We start from the raw sequence: 21,609 nt of genomic DNA on the forward strand, positions 1-21,609 counted from the left end.
AATGTGTGTGGAGTGCCTACTGTGTGCCAGGCAGGTATGTTGTACCATCTAATCCTCACAACAAGCCTTTGAGGTGGGTACTTTTATCATCCCCACTTAGCGGATGAAGAAGCTGAGGTACAAAGAGACTAAGTGACTTGATCAAAAGCCAAGAATGGTTCTAAGTTGTAGGGATGCAGTGGTGGGGTGGGGTGGGGTGGGGGCAAAATCCCAGCTTTCAGGGAGTGTACAGTCAAAGGGAGGAAACAGACAAAGATGACAGAAACAAAAATAGATATAAAGGCATAAAGAAGATGAAGCAGATGAAGGGAATCGAGAAAGAAAGGAGGCACTGGTCCAGAAGACATCTCATGAAAATATTGGAGTAGAGACGTAACAGAGGTGAGGGGGCCGGGAGTGGGACTATCGATAGCAGCTCTGTCCGGTCAAATTTCAGTGATGATGGAAACGCTCTGTAACTCCGCCATGAGGAGTGGTAGCCACTAGCCACGTGTGGATGTTGAGCACTCAAAACCTGTGACTAAGGAACTGATTTTCGTTTATTTTAATTAGTTTACATTTAAATAGCCACGTGTGATGAGCGGCTGCTCTAATGGACAGTGCAGGCTAGAGGAATGGCTTTCCTGGAAGAGAGACAAGCAAGTGCAAAGGCCCTGAGGCAGGCGTGGGCTCGGCATGCAAGGAACAGCAAAGCGGCCAAGGTGGCTGAGCAGAGTGGGCAAAGAAGAGGGAGAAAGGGAGAAGAAGGAGTCTGAAGGTTGCCAGGGCCGGATAACATAGGAGCTTCTTGCCCAGAGACAGGTCTTCAGCGTCTCATCTAAGTGTGATGGCGGCCAGTAAAGGATTGTGAATGGGGGGTGAGGGGGGTTGTCCTGAGCAGATTGGAAAGGACCACCCCAGCTGCCCCGTGGAGAGTGCACCACGGGAGCGCACGAGCAGAAGCAGGGCCAGCTTTGGGGAGGCTAATGCCGCCTTCTGGGTGAGAGCCGGTGGTGCCGTGGGCTGGAGTGCTGCTGCTGGAGGTGGTAAGAAGCAGAAGGATTGGTGTATTTCTTGAAGGTTTGACCATTCAGTCCATTTCTCTGTTAGGAGGCCCAGGTGATGTTCCCTCCCCCTACTGTTCAGTTCCATACCCCATGATACCCTCTACTTCTGTGTTTACAGCAATCACTGTATTTATAATTACGTGTTCCATAACCAGGTATTGCTAGACTGTAAGCTCCCTGAGAACAGGGACCTTATGTCTTAGGTTTTCTGCTGTAACCTCATTGCCTGGTAGTGTCTGCCTCATGATAGCCACTGAATAGGTTATTTTTTGAAAGTCTGAATGAATGATATGAATGAATGAATGAATGAATGAATGTGGATAAACACGGTGCCTTCCAAACCAACAACACAGCCAACATGTGGTCAGTGGGCTGGTTGATGGGATTTCAGTCCCCGATCTCTGCTGACTGATCACACTCCAACTTGCTCTACAGCCTGTGGCTGCTCGGACCATGGACAGTGCAACGACGGGATCACGGGCTCCGGGCAGTGCGTCTGTGAGACGGGGTGGACAGGCCGCTTCTGTGACACTCAGACAGGTCTGTCCTGGGGGCGGTCACCTGCCGGCGGCCCTGCGCTGCAGCGGACCCTGCCGAGAGCGGCCGACTGAGGGTGGGGGTCTGAGCGACATCGGAAAAAACCAGCAAAGCAGGGATCCCCTTTTCCACGAGGAATAGATGACTTAGCTGTGTGGCCCCAGGGTCCGGAGATCTGGTGACTTGAAGGAAACTAGATGACAAGATTTAACTCAAACCCATGAAACCAGCATGCAGTCCTGTCAATCATGGAAGGACCCACCTCAAGCAAAGAATACAGGATTGGGCAGGAAGGGTCCCTCTGGATCGTGGTCCAGGCCCAGATGTGTGCAGACACAGAGGTGAAGGGTTTCACGGAAAACGTGCTGTTCCGTGGAGTCCAGGATCTGACCCCTGATTCAGCTACTTATTAGACAAACGGCCTCAGCTAAGCCACCCTCTCCGAGCCTTGATGCGCTCGTCCGAAAAAAGAGAGCCCATTGCATGGCTTTCAGGGGAGGATTGTTGTGAGGGTCGGGGTCATGGTTTTGGAGTGTCCGGTGCACGTGGGGTGCTCAGAAACAGTAGCTGCCATTACCACCATCCGTCATTGTCATCCTTGTCATGACCTTGATCCTTACTGAGCTGTCAGTTTTCTGAGGCCTCCCTTGAAGCCCAAGCCTCATGTTCCAGTCAAAGGTTGAATTCTCCAATGTAAATCACTGTCACTTCATCCTCCCTGGGGGCAGAAGGGCAAGACCAAGCTCCTCCTATGGGCATCAGCAACCTGAAGCTCCAGAATCCCAGCAGTCCCCTTAACTTCAGTTCCTCCCCCTCTTCTCTCCCCCCTCCTCCTCCCCGCTCCTCCTCTCCTAACCATCCCGTGGCTTCATGCTGCCTCTTGATACTGCAGCCCCTTCCAATCACCAAAGCCCCAGACTTCTCCCAAGCTCTGCAGTGCCCACAGAAGGCCTTGGAATTTCTCCTCCAATTTAACCATCTCCTCTGGAACCCCATGCCCTTAGGGCCAAAGAGCTAATCTGCTAAATTCACCCTTGCTAGCGGACTTTGAGGTATAAAGTTTTCATTGGTTGCCCCTAACGGTAACATATTTGCATTTTAATCTGGATAACATTTCAGAAATAATGTCTTAATAATACAAAGGAGTGATTCCGGAATCTCAGAATCTCCAGGCTGGGAGGGACCTTAGCAAATCACCCCATCCTCCCGCCATAAGGGGCCACTTTTGAAACACAGTGGCAGGCCAGATGGGGGTCTCAGGAAGATGCCTTAGGTGGGTCCCAACCCTTCACGTCATGGTGCGGGATGAATGGTGACCTCTTTCTTTGCAGTTTTGCCCCTCGTGTGCATGCCTCCTTGTTCTGCTCATGCCACCTGTAAGGAGAACAACACGTGTGAGTGTAACCTGAATTATGAAGGGGACGGAATAACGTGTACAGGTAGGTCCCATCCGTGCATGGGTGGAATAGCAGCGAGGGGCAGGAGCAGAGTGGCTCTTGGTCAGGGTGCCTGGGCTCCGTCCCGGCCCTTCTGCTTCCTGCTAGGACTGCTTCGGCAATCCCACCCTCTCTGCGACTCAGTTTCCTCGATGGGTTTGCTCATGCCTGACCTGCCCACTTCCCAGGTCATGACTTTGAAACTGCTTTGCCAACTGCGATGCACTTTGTTTTATGGTATTTTTGTGACTTTACAGATAATCCAGTCTTACTTCAAAAAATTCAGAAACTATACTACAGTATTTAAAAAACAGCAGTGAAACCTACACATGCTCTCACCACTCGGTGAGAACCACTTTGAACACTGAAATGTCTCTGTCTCTAGTAGTTACAATATAGGTTCAGCCACACAGAGACCCAAATGAACAGTGGCACAAACAAGGCAGATGTCTAAATGTTTATTTTTATCTCTTATAGCAATTTGCATGGAGGCATCCAGGGCTAGCATAGGGTTTCACTCTGAAAGGTCATCTGGGGGCCCAGACTCCTTCTATCTTGTTGCTCTGCCATCGTTCACTTGCCTGGCCCGAGATGGTCACTACCAAAGCACCTCCCAGGCAGCAGGATAGAGAGGGAGAGGAAGAAGGCAAACCTCCTCCCTTTAAGGACACACCTAGAAGCTGCTAAAATCCTGTCTGCTTCCATCCCATTGTCTGGAACCTCATCATCTGTCACACCTAGGACAGGGGAGCCTGGGAAATGTAGTCTTCAGTTGGACAACCATGAAGCCCAGCTGAAAATCTACTACTATAGAAAAAGAAGACAATAGGTACTGGGGGAAAGCTACTAGTCCTGGGCACGCATACTTTCTAACTGTTCTCATGAGTAGATATCCATACAGAGATATATACTTTCTTTACAGAACTGAGATCTTGCTATACCTGTTGTTTTGTGATCTGCTACGAGGCAGTCTAGAAGTGGCTCAGCACCAGCAGTGGCAGCAAAGACCCAGGTTCTGCCTTTCTGCTCCGCCAGCCTTAGGCTGAGGCCTTTTGTCCCCATGTTCATGCTCTCAGGGTCTCAAGTGGCTGCCACCACTCTAAGCAAAAAGGCAGACGAGAGAAATCAGAGCGCTTTCCAGCTACTCCTGAGGCTAGAGCTAATCTACTATTACGTTGAACTTTGGGGGATTAAGAAAACAAAGGTTAAGGGGCACACAAAACAGTGGGGAAAGCGTGGGCTTTGGAGTCAAACCAACCTGGGTTTAAATCCCAGCCCCTCCACGTTGTAGCTGGTTTGCCTTTGTCAGGTCAGTTAAGCTCTGAGTTTCCATTTGTTAATCTAGAGAATGGGGGTAACAATGTCTATGTCACAAGGTGCTCAGTAGTGCACTAACTCTATACACACACACACACACACACACACATGCAACTATGTTCTAACACTAAAAACCCAAACTCATTAGAAAACTACTACCAAAGTAAAGTATGGGATAACAAAAAGGGCAGAGATAGACAGATGTCACCAGGCCTGGTCTATGAGGGTGTTCGCCACAGGACACTAGTGTTGGCAAATGCAGCACAGAGGCCACCGGGCACAGGGAGAGAAGGCACTGAAATGTTGGGGCCCATTGTCTCACCCAGCGCCACTGGTCCTGGGGTGACCCACACCTCGATCCGAAGCCCGTGTTACACAGAGAGTGGTTCATTGAGCCCTCGTCCTCTGCTCTTGCAGTTGTGGATTTCTGCAAACAGAACAACGGGGGGTGTGCAAAGGTCGCCAAGTGCTCCCAGAAGGACACGAAGGTCTCCTGCAGCTGTCAGAAGGGCTACCAGGGGGATGGCCACAGCTGCACGGAGATTGACCCCTGTGCGGACGGCCTCAATGGCGGGTGTCATGAGCATGCCACCTGCCAGATGACCGGCCCGGTGAGTCTCGCCTCCCCGGGGAAATTGGGGGTGGGGAGCCCTTGTGCCTCGCTCAGCCTTGCTTCTCCACTCAGGTTACCATTGGCCTCTTCCTAAGCCTTCTTCCCACGTGAGTCTATTTCTTGTTAAGTCGGCGGGCTAAATATGAAGTGGTACCCTATGCAGAAAAAGGACTTTACTGGAAAAACTGGTGAAGTCCACATAAAGCCTATTGTTAGTTAATCATAATACACCAACACTAATTTTTTAGTTTTGACAATGAGCTATGGTTTTGTAAGATGTTAACATTAGGAGAAACTGAGTGGAGAATACAAGGAGACTCTCTCTCTGCAACTTTTCTCTAAATCTAAAATTATTCAAGATAAAAAGTTTATTAAAACCAAAAAAGTTGGTAAGAGGTGGCAGGAAAAGCGCAGTTTGGGCACTCACTCAGGTCTTTCTAGAATGGAATCAGTGCCCTGTTGCCCCATTTCTCTAGTGGGAAGGAAAGATGGTGGGAGATGATGTCGATTATAGTTATAAACATGAACTCAGAGTCAGGCAGCCTTTGAGTCTTTGTTCCTGGCCTGACACGCTGTGTGGTCTGGGGCTGGCTGCTTAACCTCTCTGAGCCTCAGTTTCCTCATTCACAAAGTGGGCCTCATAATACTGCGAACCTCACAGGATTGTTGTGGACATTAAATGAGATCATTCATTGACTCAACAAATGGTCATCAAGCACCTACTTTGTGCTGTTGTAGTTGCCAAGGATGTAGCGATCAAAAGCTTATACACGAGTCGGGGGAGGGGGCATCTTCAGTACAGAAATGAGTGTACAAGATACCTTCAGAGAGGGCCAAGAGTCAGAAGGAACAAAAATCAGGCCAGTGTGATAAAAAGGGAGCGGGAGTCAGGGAAGCGACATCTGAGCTGAGACGTAAAGGAGGGCATTCCATCCTGAGCCTGTGCAAAAGCAAGACGGAGCAGTAACTCAGTTCCCACCGGACAGGACAGGCATGTTTCTTACCCTTCTGAGCATCTCCTGTGCTGGATGGTGGCCCGCGGAGCACATGGGGTTCTGGGGGCCCAGAGAAGGGCCTTTTTCATCTCTCCCACTCTCCCCCGCAGGGCAAGCACAGGTGTGAATGTAAACGTCATTACGTGGGAGACGGGCTGGACTGTGAACTGGAGCAGCTGCCCATCGACCGCTGCCTGCAGGACAACGGGCAGTGCCACGCCGACGCCAACTGTGCTGACCTCCATTTCCAAGGTCAGTGTGGCCCAAAGCACCTGGTCTTCAGGCATGGGGAAGGGACCTCTGCAAGAGCAAAAGGAAAAAGTATTAAAAACTGGGGTCAGGGACTTCCCTAGTGGCCCAGTGGTTGGGACTTCGCCTTCCAGTGCGGGGTTGCGGGTTCGATCCCTGGTAGGGGAGCTAAGATCCCACATGCCTCAAGGCCAAGAAAACCAAAACATAAAGCAGAAGAAGTATTGTAACAAATTCAATAAAGACTTCAAAAATGGTCCACATCAGGAAAAAAAAAAAAAAAACTGGGACCAAACAGCCCATGCATTGCCCAGGACCCAGTGGAGGCTTACATCAGCACATCGAGGGTTCGGATTTCAACATACAAATTTGTGGGGGACACAGACATTCAGTCCCTATCACGCATCAAGTCCTAAGACACCTCAAGTCCATTTTGGGGATGAAATAGAGGAAATATAAGCAGGAGAAATACATAGGATATGACAATATATGACACTGTCTCTTCTTGCAAGGAGATTCCCAATGGAGTTGAGGACATTTTTTAATTAATAAGACCGGGGGAAGAAATGTAATAAGACAGAAGATAGCAATTTATCTCATGCTGATGGTGCAACTGAAGGGAGAGAGCAAGCTGGTTAGAGAAAAATTGGAAGCAGGGACTCAAGCAGATACTTGTACACCCACGTGCACAGCAGCATTATTCACAGCAGCCAAAAGGCAGAAACAACTGAAATGTTCAACATATGAACGGATAAATAAAATGCAGTATACAGTGGGAAATTACTCACCCTATAAAAGGAATGAAATTCTGTACATGCTACAGCGTGAATGAACCTTGAAAACATGCTACATGAAATAAGCCAGACACAAAAGGACAAATATTGTACTATTCCACAGATAGAAGGTACCTATAATAGGCAAATTCAGAGAGACAGAAGGAAGAATAGAGGTTACTGAAGGGTGGGGAGAGGGAGTCATTCTTTAATGGGCACAAAGTTTCTGTTTGGGATGATGGAAACATTCTAGAAATGGATAGGGGTGATGGTTGCACATGTAAATGTACTTAATGCCACTGAATTGTACACTTAAAATGGTCAAAAGGGCAAATTTTATGTTACGTATATTTTACCGTAATAAAATTTTTTAAAAAAAGAACAGAGAAGGGAAGGATCTCTGGGTGGGATGAGAGAGGGAATCCCAGGGAGCTGCATAGAGGCCTGGGGCTACAGTAGAGGCTTGAAAGATGCTTGAGTTGAGCTATGCACAGAAGAGCTGGCAAGACATTTCTGCTGGGAGGACTCATGGACAGCAGACAGTTATCAGGGGTCAGCTGGGAAGGATGAGGCAATGGGGGGAGGGACAGCATAATATCAAGGCTATGACCCCAAGGTAACAGGGTCTCTGCTGGGAAGAGGAGTGAGATGAGGGAGAAAAGGGCACACTGTGGACACGGAGAGTGAAGAAAAGGAAAGGGTCAACCATAATGTAAGGTTTCCATCTCGAGAGACCAACCCAGTGGTGGTGGTAAAGCAGTTTGGGAGTAGGGGGCCCAAGAATTTTGAAAGCTTTGCTGGGGACATTCTATGTTCAAGGTGATGATGGCTCTTCCAAGTTCTATTTCAAGGTGATGGTGGGACTTCAAAGCAGGGAGATTCTGTAGGCGGTTGTTATTTAGGATGGGGTCAAGAATGAGCAGTTGGGACCAGGGATGTTGATTCATGAGTCATTTGCCAGGAGGAGTGTGGAGTCAAGAGGTGCTTGGCTTTTTTCTTTAGGGCACGATTCATTCAGCCAGTCCTGCCTGATCCCACAACTCACTGAATCTATTCAGTTCATGGAACATCACCCCATTTTCTCCAGGGGGCTTTTGTCTTCTACTTTTTTATGAATACTGAGACAGTGACGGTAGTGACATTAAGTGACTAAGCGTCACATTGGACCCACCTTCTGTTGTAGCTGAGTGGTTACCCTTAACAAGACAAGACGGCATTGGGATAATGCCTCAGCTGTCCCGGTGGGCAGGTTACAGAGCCGTCCCACACTCAGGAGGAAGTGCCTACTCTCACACAGTTCCGAGGAGGGCAAACTCACACAGCCTCTGTGGCCACCAATTTGGCAATGTGTGCAGAGAGCCTCATGATAATTCATGCCGAGAGTTGGTAGCGCCATTTCAAGGGACACATCCTATTGAAATAATCTAAGAATTGAATAACGGGAAACATACCATCCCAGCATTACCTAACATCACAAAAAATTAGAAATAACAAATATCTAACAGTAAAGGATGATCAAATATACTGTTATATCCACTCAAGGGCACTATTAAGAATTGTGGGGACTTCCCTGGTGGCGCAGTGGTTAAGAATCTGCCTGCCAATGCAGGGGACATGGGCTCAATCCCTGGTCCGGGAAGATCCCACATGCCGCGGAGCAACTAAGCCCATGTGCCCCAACTACTGAGCCTGTGCTCTAGAGCCAGCGAGTCACAACTACTGAGCCCACGCACCACAACTACTGAAGCCCACGCACCCTAGAGCCCGCACGCTGCAACTACTGAGCCCATGTGCCACAACTACTGAGCCCACGCACCACAACTACTGAGCCCATGTGTCACAACTACTGAAGCCCGCGCAGCCTAGAGCCCGTGTGCTGCAGCTACTGAGCCCATGCGCCACAGCTACTGAGCCCACGTGCTGCAACTACTGAAGCCTGCATGCCTAGAGCCTGTGTTCTGCAACAAGGGAAGCCTGCGCACTGCAGCGAAGAGCAGCCCCCGCTCACCGCAACTAGAGAAAGCCTGTGTGCAGCAACAAAGACCCAACGCAGCCAAAAATTAATTAATTAATTAATTTTTAAAAAAAGAATCGTGTTGACTTGGGAAGGAGACAAGGCTAAACACCTTTCCGTCCTTCCCCAAGCTGTTATATTGGTAAGTGTTTATATTTCAGGTGTGGCTGACAAGATTATATGGCCTGTGGATGAATATACTATTGGCTGCGGTCAAAGAAGAAAATCTTGGGAATTCCCTGGTGGTCCAGTGGTTAGGACCCCGCACTTTCACTGCAGGGGGCACAGGTTCGATCCCTGGTCAGGGAACTAAGATCCCGCAAGCTGTGCAGCCAAAAAAAAAAAAAAGAAAGAAAGAAAAAAAATCTTAAACTTAGCTCTTTTGGGGGTAGAAAGTACCCTTTTAGTGGCATTTGATAAAGAACTTGACAATGTAAAAATGTGACTTGGTTCTTGAAGTCACATGCATTGGTCTCTGCATTAACTGGTTAAAAAAAGATACCAACTATTTAAAAAGGATTAAAATCTTCTAGTATCTTAGGGGGAAAATGGCTAGAAAACTTTTGTAAAGGCATGGTGGCAATCAGAAAACACATGGGGTCCTTGGCAGAAACTCATTTTAATGTATTTTTTTTTTCATGGCTGTGAAGTTCACAAAAAGTGTTCAACTAAAAGTGTCAAGGGGAAATTATGTTGCCAGAGAAAATTTATAATACTGGGAAATAATCGTGATTTCACGTTATAAGAAAGATTTCTAAAAACTATATATGCAGCATACTGCCACACTTGTGATATATATGACACATAAATGAACAGGGAAAAAGACTGGAAGTGTGAAATTACATCAAAATTAAAATTTACAAAAATAAAAATTCTGTACGGAAGTACATCAAAATGTTAGCCACGGAGTAATGGTTATTTCCAGAGAGCAGGACTGTAGGAGATTTTTGTTCATCTCTTTTCTTCTCCGTACGGCCCAGATTTCTACCAGACACGTGCTACTTTCATAGTTAGAAAAGAAATAAGTATTTTAAATGACATCTCCAAGGGGACTGGCATCCCAAGAAACCCTGGGTTACGGTTTACTGCCTTCCACTTTGAAAATCTCTGATGAAAACACTGCCAGCCAGCGGGGCTGGCCTGGACGATTCCTCTCCTCCCCCTTCTAGATACCACCGTTGGCGTGTTCCATCTACGCTCCCCGCTGGGCCAGTACAAGCTGACCTTTGACAAAGCCAGAGAGGCCTGTACCAAGGAAGCTGCAACCATGGCAACCTACAACCAGCTCTCCTACGCCCAGAAGGTGGGGCCCAGTTGGCGGGCACTGTGCAGGCAGGGTCTTCAGGGGAGGAGATGCAGCTTCCTCTTGACACAGGGGAGACTCAGGCTGTTGTCTTCCTGGAGCGGGGAGTTCAGGGAGCTCCTGGAGCAATAACGATTCGTCAGGTCCACTGGGAGTCTACTGTGTGTCAGGCACAGTGTGGGGTGCTTCCCTGACATTACTGTCCATTCTTACAACATCCCTGGAGGTAGGTATTCCTAATGTCTTTTTGCAGATAGGGCAACTGAGGCTCTGAAAGGTAATGTGCCCAATGTCACCCAGCCAAGAAGTGGCAGATCCAGCATTCCATGTACCCCTGACTCCAAAAGTCTACTCTCGATCATGACATTCAACCACCAAGGCAGAGGCACAGACTGGGAGTGTGTACCTCATAGATGGAAACCAGAAAGAGATCAGTTAACCACAAGCCTAGGACCTCCCTGAACCCACAAAGCAGCTGAGTTTTCTGGAATAGCCGGGGCTCTCTGTGTCTGGAGGGGCTGTGAAGGGAGTACATGGGAAGTGCCCCAGCTCCCAGCCACAGCCAGGGAGGAAATGGAGCTCTGGTCAGGGCTCCTCTCTTGGCCTCTAAAACCAGAAGCCCATTTGGAAAGGTCAGCGACTTTGAGTGACCTGCTAGCGATTGCTCACTGGGAGTCCATCAGGATGATGTTACTGCCCTCCAACCTCCATCACTACCAAATCTTCAGACCTGACGTTTCTTTACCAAGGAGCAAAGCCTTCGATGCCAGGACCCAGCATCTTGGAGGGTCAGAATTTCTTGTTTCTCCTGCTTGCTGGTTGTATGGCCTTGATCAAGCCGTTGAAACCTCTGTCCCACCTGGCATGTTTGTAAAAGGACTAAAGGTAATATGGCACAGTGACTGACACACAGTAGGCACTCAGTTTTTAAGATTAAGAGCTCTGGGGTAGACTGCATGGGTGTGAATCTCAGCTCCGCTACTTGCTGGCTGTATGACTTTGAGCAAGTTGCTTAACCCTTTTGGCCTCTATTTTCTCAATTATATGATAGAGATTTTTTTTAAGTTTCTATCTCAAAGGGTTGATATAAGTGTTAAAGGTGTTGACTCATGAAAAGCCCTTGCAACAGAACATGGCCCAGAATAAGCTCTCAATAAGTGTTACAGTGATGGTGATGGTGAGGATGGTGAGAGGATGATGACGGATGATCAGTTAGAGTTCTATCAACCCGTAAGCAGAAGAATTTGCACCCAGGGAAAAATAGCTGATTGCAAATCCTTTCTCGAGGGCGGAGGGAAGAAAAATGAGTGTGAAGGACCCGGGCACCTACAGGAAAGAGAAGGCACCACTTTCATCCATCCAATGGCTCAATCAACAAAAATTTAATGAACACCTACTATGTTCCAGGCACAAGGGTACAACAGGCAAAATGAGCCATAATTCCTAACTCCATGGAGTTTTCAGTCTAATGGGGGAGTCAGACATTACCCAAAGAACCCCACAACAAATATGAAATCACAGCTGACCCATGGCCACGTCTGTGTCCCTACAGGCCAAGTACCACCTCTGTTCAGCAGGTTGGCTGGACAGTGGGCGAGTAGCCTACCCCACATCCTACTCCTCCCAGAACTGTGGCTCTGGTATCATTGGGATAGTGGACTACGGAACAAGAAACAACAAGAGTGAAATGTGGGATGTCTTCTGCTACCGGATGAAAGGTAACGGCCCACACCCCCACTTTAGATTCCAGGCCATGCAGCTGCTGAGCAATCCTCAGCCTGGCCAGCCGACCTCCCAGGGTGAGATGGGGCAGCCCAGGCCACTGCCTCACTGGGGCAGGACCCCGTGTGCTCCTGCCTTCCAGATGTGAATTGCACCTGCAAGGTAGGCTACGTGGGAGATGGCTTCTCGTGCAGTGGAAATCTGTTGCAGGTCCTGATGTCCTTCCCCTCGCTCACAAACTTCCTGACGGTACGTACCATGTCTGTTTGCTTTCGCCTCGGGGTGGAGGGGTTGCCTCAAAGCAGGTATTAGAGAGGTGAGTCCTTCAAAGAAGACAGAGGCTCACAGTCATAGTTAAGAGCATGGACACTGACAAAAAAAAAAAAAAAAAAAATGGGACTTCCTGGCGGTCCAGTGGTTAAGACCTCACACTTCCAATGCAGGGGGTGTGGGTTCAATCCCTAGTCAGGGAACTAAGATCCCACATGCCGTGCGGCGCAGCCAAAAAAAAAAAAAAAATCTTAACAGAGCATCGACACTGAGCCTCACTGCCTGAGTTTGAAGCTTAGGTTTGCCACTTACTTGGTGCATCACCTTAAATGAGTTACTTTCCCTTCTGAGCCTCAGTTTGCTCATCTGTAAAATGGAGATGATGATAGCACCAACCTCATAGGGGCGCTGTGATAAATAGATGACTTAATATTTGTAAAGTGCTTAGCCCTGTGGCCAGCAGATGCAAAATGCTATACTGGTATTAGCTGGTATTCTTATCTCTGTTTGCAACTACAGCAGCTTCAGAGTCGGCCCTGGAGGAGTAAGATGCCCTTTTGTCTTTGTGGATGGGGTGGGGCACCGTTAGCTAAGCCTGCCTGGTGGTCACCCAGTGAGCCAAATTCTCAACATGGGGTCACCTTGCATTTTGCACTGCACTTTTTTTTTTTTCTCTCTTTTCGGCTGCACCATGCGGCTTGTGGGATCTTACTTCCCCAACCAGGGATCGAACCCACACCCTCGGCAGTGAAAGCGCAGAGTCCTAACCGCTGGACCACCAGGGAATTCCTGCACTGCACTTAAAGTCACTTTAATATTCTACAAGTCACGTCCAATGAAGAGAAAGCCCCTGTTAGAGAAGGAATTGGTGTTGACTCATGAAAGATCTGAGCTAATAATTTTAATAACAATAGCTAACATTTCTTGAGCACTTCCTTCGCACGGGGCATTATACTGAGCCCTTTCAGGGCACTTTTCACTTGGTTAATAGAACATAAGCTCCGTAAGGGAAAGGATTTTCTCTGCCTTGTGGCTGGCATATAGTAGGTGCTCAATAAATACTTGCTAGAAGGACTAAATCCTTATGCAACCTTATGAAGTCACTTCTGCTATTATTCCCATTTTGCAGATAAAGAAACTGAGGCTTAGCAAGGTCAAGGACACAGCCAAGGAGAGGGGACTGAGCATAAGTATAGGGCTTGTAGGAGCAGGGCAGAAGCTAGACCAAGGACCCCACAATGGCGAGCCTTTTTCCACAGACCAAAGGTATCCACCTAACTCGTCTAAAAAATCAGGATTACTGTAAATACTCTAAAGGTAAACACCCAAACCAATATTTGTGCTGCATGGGAGCTTGGCTTGTGACAGCATCTCAGAGAAAAGACAGTGTAGAGCAAAACCCACTGGCTATGTGCCCTCCAGCAAATTATCTTCTCTGGGTGTCAGTAGTGCTCTCTGCACAATGACAAAGCTGAACTGGGTAGTGTGACTTCTTAAAATTTGTTCAGTGAGTATTTATTGAGTACTTACAAAGTGCTTCAGATATATCAGTGAACAAAACAGACAAACAATAAACAGAATAAATAAGTAAATAGTATTGAAAGCTAGAAGATGATCTAGGCTATGGGGGGTGGGGAGGGGAAGGGGAATCACAGGGTTCCCATTTTGCATAGAGTGATGAGGAAAGGCCTTAGTGAGAAGGTGACATGTGAGTAAAGTGTGAACAGAAGAGAGGAAGTTAACCATGCAGATTTGGAGGAAGAATATTCCAGGCAGAAGGAACAACCAGGCAAAGGATGAAAGGCAGGAGAGTGCTGGGCAAGCTTGAGGAACGTCAGGGAGGCCAGTGTGGCTGGAACAGAGTGAGCGAGAGGACAGCTGGGCACGGGGTCAGAGGAGCAAGTGTCCAGATGGTTAGGGCCTCACAGGCCATTGTAAGGACTTTGGCTTTTCCTCTGGGTGAAGTGGGGGCCCTTGTAGGGTTTTGACAAAAGGAGACTCAAGATTTCACTTAACGTTTCAAAGACTACACGGGCTGTCATGTTGAGAATGGCCTGTGAGCTGGCTATGACTTGGGACCATAGGATTTATTGAGGAAAGGAAAAATCCTCCTAAAATTTTCTCAAGGGGCAGTCAGAAAGAAGAGCAGACAAGTGGCAGCCTGAGTTGGGACGACCATCAGGAATATTCCCAGAGGGGTGATGCTACCCTCTCCAGCCACCCCAGTCCCTGCACACCAGGCTGACCCATCTGACCACCTCCTTCCTCTCCCCAGGAAGTGCTGGCCTATTCCAACAGCTCAGCCAGAGGCCGGGCATTTCTGAAACACCTGACTGACCTGTCGATCCGAAGCACCCTCTTTGTGCCACAGAACAGTGGGCTGGGGGAAAATGAGGTGAGTTGGGTTCCTGATGTCTGTGCTTTAGACTAGCACTTCTAGACAGTATCAGTTATCTATCACCACAACAGTGCAAGGCTACAAACGATCCCAAAATGCAGTGGCTACACATTTATTTAGCTCAAACATCTGTAGATCAGCTGGCAGTTCTTCCCGGCTCGGCCAGGCATGCTCATGTGTCTAAGCTGGGCTGGCCGTCAGGTTATCTAGGCTGGCTTGTCTGGGGCTCTGCTCCACAGGGCTCTCATCCTCCAGCAGGCTAGCCCGGGCATGTGGCGAGAGCAAGCCCAGTCCTGGCGGTACTTTCTAAGCCCCTATCTGGTCACATTTGCTAATATGCCACTGGCCCAACAGGTCATGTGGCTGAGCCCGAAGTCAGAGTGGGAGGCCCTCAGATTATGTGGTAAAGGGCAAGGATACGGGGAGGGGTGAAGAACCAGGGCCATGCATGCAACTGATCTACTACATCAACCTTTTTCATGTCATGCATGGCACACAGAGGAACTGGCAGTGTTTATTCAGCCCACCCACAGGCTCTGACAGCCCAAACCCCACTGAGAGCTGAGAGAAGCAATACCTCTGCTCACTTGTTACCCACTCAAGACCCATTCCTCCCAGGACACCACTGGGAAGCTCTGCTTAGACCATAAAAATGACTTTCAAAGTGGAGGCAGAAAAGCCAAGGCTTTGCGAAGTGATTTTTTTCCCTGGGTCATCCTTGTCATTAAAAGGAGAAAATATTGCTTGGCCTTTAAAGACCATTCTTGTGTCTCTTCTTTCCTCTCAGACTCTGTCTGGGCGGGACATTGAGCACCATCTTGCCAATGTCAGCATCTTTTTTTACAATGACCTTGTCAACGGTACCATCCTGCACACTAGGCTGGGAAGCCAGCTGCTCATCACCTCCAGCCAGGACCAGCGCCAACTGGTATGAAAAGTCTTCTGGGCTTATGGGGAGAAGTGGAGATAATATATGCCAAGCTCCTAGCAGAGAGTAGGTGCTTAATAGACGGCAACTCTTATAATGTGAAAGTAAACTCCAAAGCTGCAGTTAGCGGTACTAGCTGCACACCAGCACACACCACACTGACTGTCAGGCAGCCCCTACCCTTTGGGAAATAAGCCATTGGTGATCGCCAGCCCCAGAAGCTGGTAATGAGGAACTATAAATGAAACCATTTTAAAGCAGTCTGATTCTCTGCCTTTATTTCTCTCAGATTGCCAGCCTATCCTAGGTGTTAACATGGAGCCTTAAAGTCAAATGACCCTAGTATGAAAACCAGTTCTGCCACTCACTAGCTCTAGGAACTTAGACAAGTTATCTAACTTCTCTGTGTCCCAATTTCCTCATCCGAAAAATAGGTTTGTTGGTGATGTGTTAATGATGTTGATGATGATGGTGGTGGTGGTAGCGGTGATGATGATGATTATGATGGTGGTAATAGTGATATTTTGATAATGGTGATGGTGTTAATAATGTTGGTAATGATGATGATTATGATGGTAATAATAGTGATAGTATTTTGATAATGGTGATGTTGTTAATGATGGTGGTGTGTTGATGTTGATGATGATGGTGGTGGTGGTGATTATTCTGATGATGATGATGGATGATGGTGGGGATGATAGTGGTGGTAGTGATACTAGAAGTAGTGATAGTGGTGGTGGTAATGTGACTATGACAACCATGATGTTCAAATCATTGGCTTTTTTAAAAATATTTTTTTAATCGAAGTATAGTTGATTTACAATGTTGTGTTAGTTTTAGGAGTACAGCAAAATGATTCAGTTATATATATATTCAATTATATTTTCAGATTCTTTTCCCATATAGGTTATTACAAAATATTGACTATAGTTCCCTGTGCTATATAGTAGGTCCTTGTTAATTATGTATTTTATATATAGTAGAGTATGTCTGTTAATCCTATACTCCTAATATATCCCTCCTCCCTACCTTTCCCCTGTGTTAACCATAAGTTTGTTTTCTATGTCTGTGAGTCTGTTTCTGTTTTGTAAATAAATTCATTTGTATCATTTTTTTAGATTCCACATATAAGTGATACATATGATAAAATTTGTCTTTCTGCCTGACTTACTTAGTGTGATCATCTCTAGGTCCATCCATGTTGCTGCAAATGGCATTATATCATTGTTTTATGGCTGAGTAATATTCTCTTGTTTATATGTACCACATCTTCTTTATCCATTCATCTGTCAATGGAAATTTAGGTTGCTTCCATGTCTTGGCTATTGTAAATAGTGCTGCAATGAACATTGGGGTGCGTGTATCTTTTTGAATTATGGTTTTCTCCAGATATATGCCCAGGAGTGGGATTGCTGGATCATATGGTAACTCTATTTTTGGTTTTTTAAGGAACCTCCATACTGTTCTCCATAGTGGCTGTACCAATTTACATTCCCACCAGCACTGTAGGAGGGCTCCCTTTTCTCCACACCCTCTTCAGCATTTATTATTTGTAGACTTTTTGATGACGGCCATTCTGACTGGTGTGAGGTGATACCTCATTGCAGTTTTGTCAAATCATAGGCTTTTATGGAGATTCAGTGATTCAAGTCTTTCGACGTGTGATAGTAGTATCTGACGTGTAGCAAGGGCTAAATGAATTATTTTTAATTTTTACCTAATAAATGATCTTTATTACTGAAGATCAGTAGTTTAGACCAGTGCTTCTCAAAATTTACTATGCATTTTAATCACCTACAGGTTTGTTAAAATGCATGTTGTAATTCAGTAGGTGGGTTGTGAGGCCTCAGGTTCTGCACTTCTAAGGCACTCTCAGGTGACTGCCCACGCCACAAGCCAGTGGAGCACACTTTGATTAGCAAGGACTTAGATCACTTAAAATCCCTTTCTAACAGTGTGGTGTGATGTTCACGGCAGTGGATCTGGAATCCAGAGGCATGCGATTTGCCACCTACGACCTGGGTGATCTTGGACATACCATTTTCCTTCTGAACTCTCATCTGTTAAACAAGTGGGCTGGACAGAATGACCTCCTGGGGTCTCTGCAGCTCTTAGATCAGCTTGTTGGCACAAGAGCTACTAATGTGTTTTGGGCTGTCCAGAGGGTGAGCGCAAGTCCTATGCTACCTGTCAGTGAGGATTGGCCTGAAGCCCAGGCGCCAGGACCTCAGGGAAACTGGACAACTTTCCTCCATGAAAGGGCTGAACAAGGGCTTACTCTCCACATGGAGAGTAAGAGTCAGGTGGTCAGAGATCTCCACCAGCCTCTTCTCATCTCCCCTAGGAGACCAGGTTCGTTGATGGACGAGCCATTCTGCAGTGGGACATCTTTGCCTCCAATGGGATTATTCATGTCATTTCCAGGCCTTTAAAAGCACCTCCCACCCCAGTGGTGAGTATCCAGGGTTCCTGGTGAGGGGTCGGGGGGAACCCCAATGTCCACTCCCCAAGAAGCAAACTACTCCTGGAAGCCCTGTCCACGCCTCCTCCAGATACTGGAGGCGCCTCCCCCATCCACGGCAGCTGGCCTCAGGGATGCCGGGCCCTGTTGCATCCCACCCCCACTCCAGTGCGTTAGCAACATAACACCTGTCACCATCAATATCTGTTGAATGAAAAGGGCAGGATGGGCCAGTGGATAAACCACTGGAAAGGGCGTGAAAATCCTGAGCGTCTCCACTTCATAACCGTGTGACCTTAGACAAGCCCCAGAATGTCACTGAGCCCCATTTTTCTTATCTGCAAAATCGAGGTCATAATGCCTTCCTCCCTGGGTTCTTGGGAGGGTGAGTTAATATAAAATAATGAAGACAGTCCCTGGCACATAGTACATTCTATATAAGAGTTGGTCGGCTGGCTGTGGTTGGTTGGTGGTGGTGATGTTAGTATTCTAACTTTGTTCTAAAAGTATGAGGGAGGGGCGAGCACAGCTGGCTGCTGGGAAGTTCCACAGCATAGTGGTTACGCACATAAGTTCCAAAGCCAGGCTGGCTTCCAAAGCCCACCTCTACCACTCACAGGCTGTGTGATATTGGGCAAGTGCTTACCCGCTCTGTGTCTCCATTCCCCCATATGAAAGTGGAAACAATAAAAATTGTTCTTATCTCTTTGTGTTAATATACATTTAAATGGATTATTTTGTGTAAGGGGGCTTAGAACAGACCCTGGAAATAGTAAGGGCTAGATACATGTTAACAATTTTATCATTATTTTTATCCCGACTGGTACCAAGATGCCTCAGGCCAGCCAGAATGGGGTAGGCTCCAGAAAGCACACCTCTTTGGGGAAGTCACCAGTTTTGAGTACCAACTGCTCCCCTTTCTGTGTGCAGACTTCAAGCCACGCTGGCTTGGGAACGGGGATGTTCTTTGCCATCATCCTGGTCACTGGAGCCATCGCTTTGGCTGCATATTCTTACTTTCGATTAAACCAGAGAACAATCGGCTTTCAGCATTTTGAGGTAAGACGGAGAAAAATGGGAACATGGGCATGGGGGTCCTCTCTGAAACCCAGCCCCTGGCTCTGGGCTGCTTCAGAGCTCGCCGGCAGCTGGGTGCCTGGCACACACTTCCCGTCTCCTGGGTGGGGCCTCTGCCCCTAAGAGAGCAGCAGTGGCAGCTCCAAGGCCCTCTTCCTGGCCGAGACAGGATACGGAGGAGGGTGATGGGCTGCCAGTGGCCCTTCGTGCCAGGGGTCTGACTTGGAGGCAAACTCACCAGGTGCCCAGGAGGCCACTCACCTTGGAGGATTCACAAGACAGGCACCCACCAGCATTGATCTGAGCTTCAAGGCTGACTCTGAGGGTGGGGACAGGGTAGGGACCTACACAGCCAGAGGCCTCACGCCACAGCCAGGGAAACACGTTGGCCCTCTTTGAACTGTTGAGCCCACATTCAGGTCAGCGGGTCTTGGCTGATTGTGGGGTGACCCTGGGGAGACCCTGCGGACCAGGTTTACCAGCATCCCCCAAGCAGTAGGTCACTTCCTTCTGGCAGATAACCTGCATATTTATCAGCACCATATACATGATTTATAAAACATCACATCTAGCAAAAGTGCACGTGCTGTATGATTCCTTTTATATTAAGTTCAAGGACAGGCAAAACCACGCCAGGTGACAGGAGTCAGAATAGCAGTTACCCTGGGTGGGACCGGATATTGGCGGGCGAGGGGCATGAGGGCACCTCCTGGGGGGGGGGATGGAGATGCCCTATATGCTGATTTGGGTGGTGGTCATATCTGGGGGGACGTGTTAAGAAGTCATTGAACTGAACATTTAAGATTGGTGCATGATATTATATGTAAGTCAGATCTCAATAAAAGGAAAAGGAAAAAGCTCCCGGAGGTGGGCGGAGGGTGGCTTGCTTTACCCGCCAAGTTGGATGAGACACTCCTGCCTCGGGGACTTGGTGGTGCTCAGCCCTGTGCTTGTCTTTCCGAGCAGTCGGAAGAGGATATCGACGTGGCAGCTCTCGGCAAGCAGCAGCCCGAGAATATCTCAAACCCCATGTACGAGAACACAGCCTCAGCAACCCCAGAACCTTCCTACGACCCCTTCATGGTGAGTGTGTGTTTTTCTCTAGGAACAGGTTCAGCTGGGGTGCAGGGGAACGATGTCTTTCAGCAAATCTCAGTGGAAAGCTCTGCACCAAGAAATCTCACTACTAGAACGTGTCTCCCGGCAACAAGCCTAAAATCGAGTGTTGTGAGCTGGGTGAAGCCATGTAGCTGTGCAGCGTTCTGAGCCCTCTTGGGTGGACGGCAGAGGCGTCCAACAGTTAGAGGCAGGAGAGAACTAGGGGTTGCCCAACCCCTACCTCGTGACCAGGTGAGAGGTCACAAGGAGAAGAAATCTTGGGCCAAATTCTGCCACAAACATTGATGAGGTAGCAGGCGCAAAGTTAAGACATAAAACTGCTTCAACATTTACACTGTTGTCCAGGATCCTTTTGCCTGTTGTCGGAGCTGCTGCTTGCTTTAGGAGCTACGTTTCTTTGATAAGGTCTTTTATATCTAGGGGAGCATATTCTGCTCTGGTCTTCCAGGAAAGGACCACTTGTTTCTAGAGTTAGTGATGCTTGAGCTTAGACAGAGCCTCCACTGACGTTAACCCCATGGCAGGGCACCCCATTCACACTGAATGTGGAAGATACCGCCCTGCCTGTAATTTATTACCAGGTCTGGACTGAGAAGCTAGGAGGGAGATAAGAGGAAATGTATATTGGTCTCTGCCCCAGAGCTCATAAACCCTTGTAATTTCCTAAGTGATAAGAACACTAGGGGCATCTTCTGTTCTGGTGAGGAGCTTCTGGGTGAGCTCCTGGATGGCTCCTGGATGGGGGCTGGTCACCAGAAAGACCAAGCCATGATTAGAAGGTTGGAATTCTCAGCCCCACCCTTCACCCTTAAAAGAGGAGAGAGGGGCTAGACACAGAGCTAATAATCAATCACACCCATGTGAGGAAGCCTCCAAAAAATCCCTTTGTGTGTGTGTGTGTGTTATCTATTGTAGATTTTTGGTTTGTGGTTACCATGAGGTTTTGATATAGCAGTCTATATATAAACAAGATTGTTTTAAGTTGCTGGTCTTTTAATTTAAATGCATTTCCCGTATCCTGCATTTGTACTCTCCTCTTCTCATAATTGCTGGTTTTGATAATCATATTTGTATGCAGATGATTTCCTACCTTTACTGTATGTTTGCCTTTACCGGTGAGCTTTTTCATTCATAATTTTCTTGTTTCTAGTTGTGGCGTTTTCTTTTCCATTTAGAGAAGTTCCTTTAGCATTTGTTGCAAAGCTGGTCTGGTGGTGCTGAATACTCTTAGCTTTTGTCTGTCTGTAAAGCTTTTGATTTCTCCATCGAATCTGAATGAGATCCTCACTAGGTAGAGTATTCTTGGTTGTAGGTTCTTCCCTTTCAACACTTTAAATATATCATGCCACTC

At 47.7% G+C, this 21,609-nt stretch overlaps 1 protein-coding gene across 1 annotated transcript in view; it reads left to right on the forward strand.

Annotated features, from left to right (window-relative positions):
- STAB2 (stabilin 2) overlaps positions 1 to 21,609 on the forward strand; it is a 151,279-nt gene that overhangs the window by 125,738 nt on the left and 3,932 nt on the right. The window contains exons 57-68 of the mRNA XM_068559982.1: positions 1,482 to 1,586; positions 2,915 to 3,022; positions 4,754 to 4,947; positions 6,055 to 6,196; positions 10,150 to 10,283; positions 11,836 to 12,001; positions 12,148 to 12,254; positions 14,551 to 14,670; positions 15,461 to 15,601; positions 17,946 to 18,053; positions 18,993 to 19,121; positions 20,106 to 20,222. Coding sequence (XP_068416083.1) covers positions 1,482 to 1,586; positions 2,915 to 3,022; positions 4,754 to 4,947; positions 6,055 to 6,196; positions 10,150 to 10,283; positions 11,836 to 12,001; positions 12,148 to 12,254; positions 14,551 to 14,670; positions 15,461 to 15,601; positions 17,946 to 18,053; positions 18,993 to 19,121; positions 20,106 to 20,222 — 1,571 coding nt within the window. The remainder of the gene's footprint in view (positions 1 to 1,481; positions 1,587 to 2,914; positions 3,023 to 4,753; positions 4,948 to 6,054; positions 6,197 to 10,149; positions 10,284 to 11,835; positions 12,002 to 12,147; positions 12,255 to 14,550; positions 14,671 to 15,460; positions 15,602 to 17,945; positions 18,054 to 18,992; positions 19,122 to 20,105; positions 20,223 to 21,609) is intronic.

This window comes from Eschrichtius robustus, chromosome 13 (assembly GCF_028021215.1).
Source record: "Eschrichtius robustus isolate mEscRob2 chromosome 13, mEscRob2.pri, whole genome shotgun sequence".
Lineage (NCBI taxonomy): Eukaryota > Metazoa > Chordata > Mammalia > Artiodactyla > Eschrichtiidae > Eschrichtius > Eschrichtius robustus.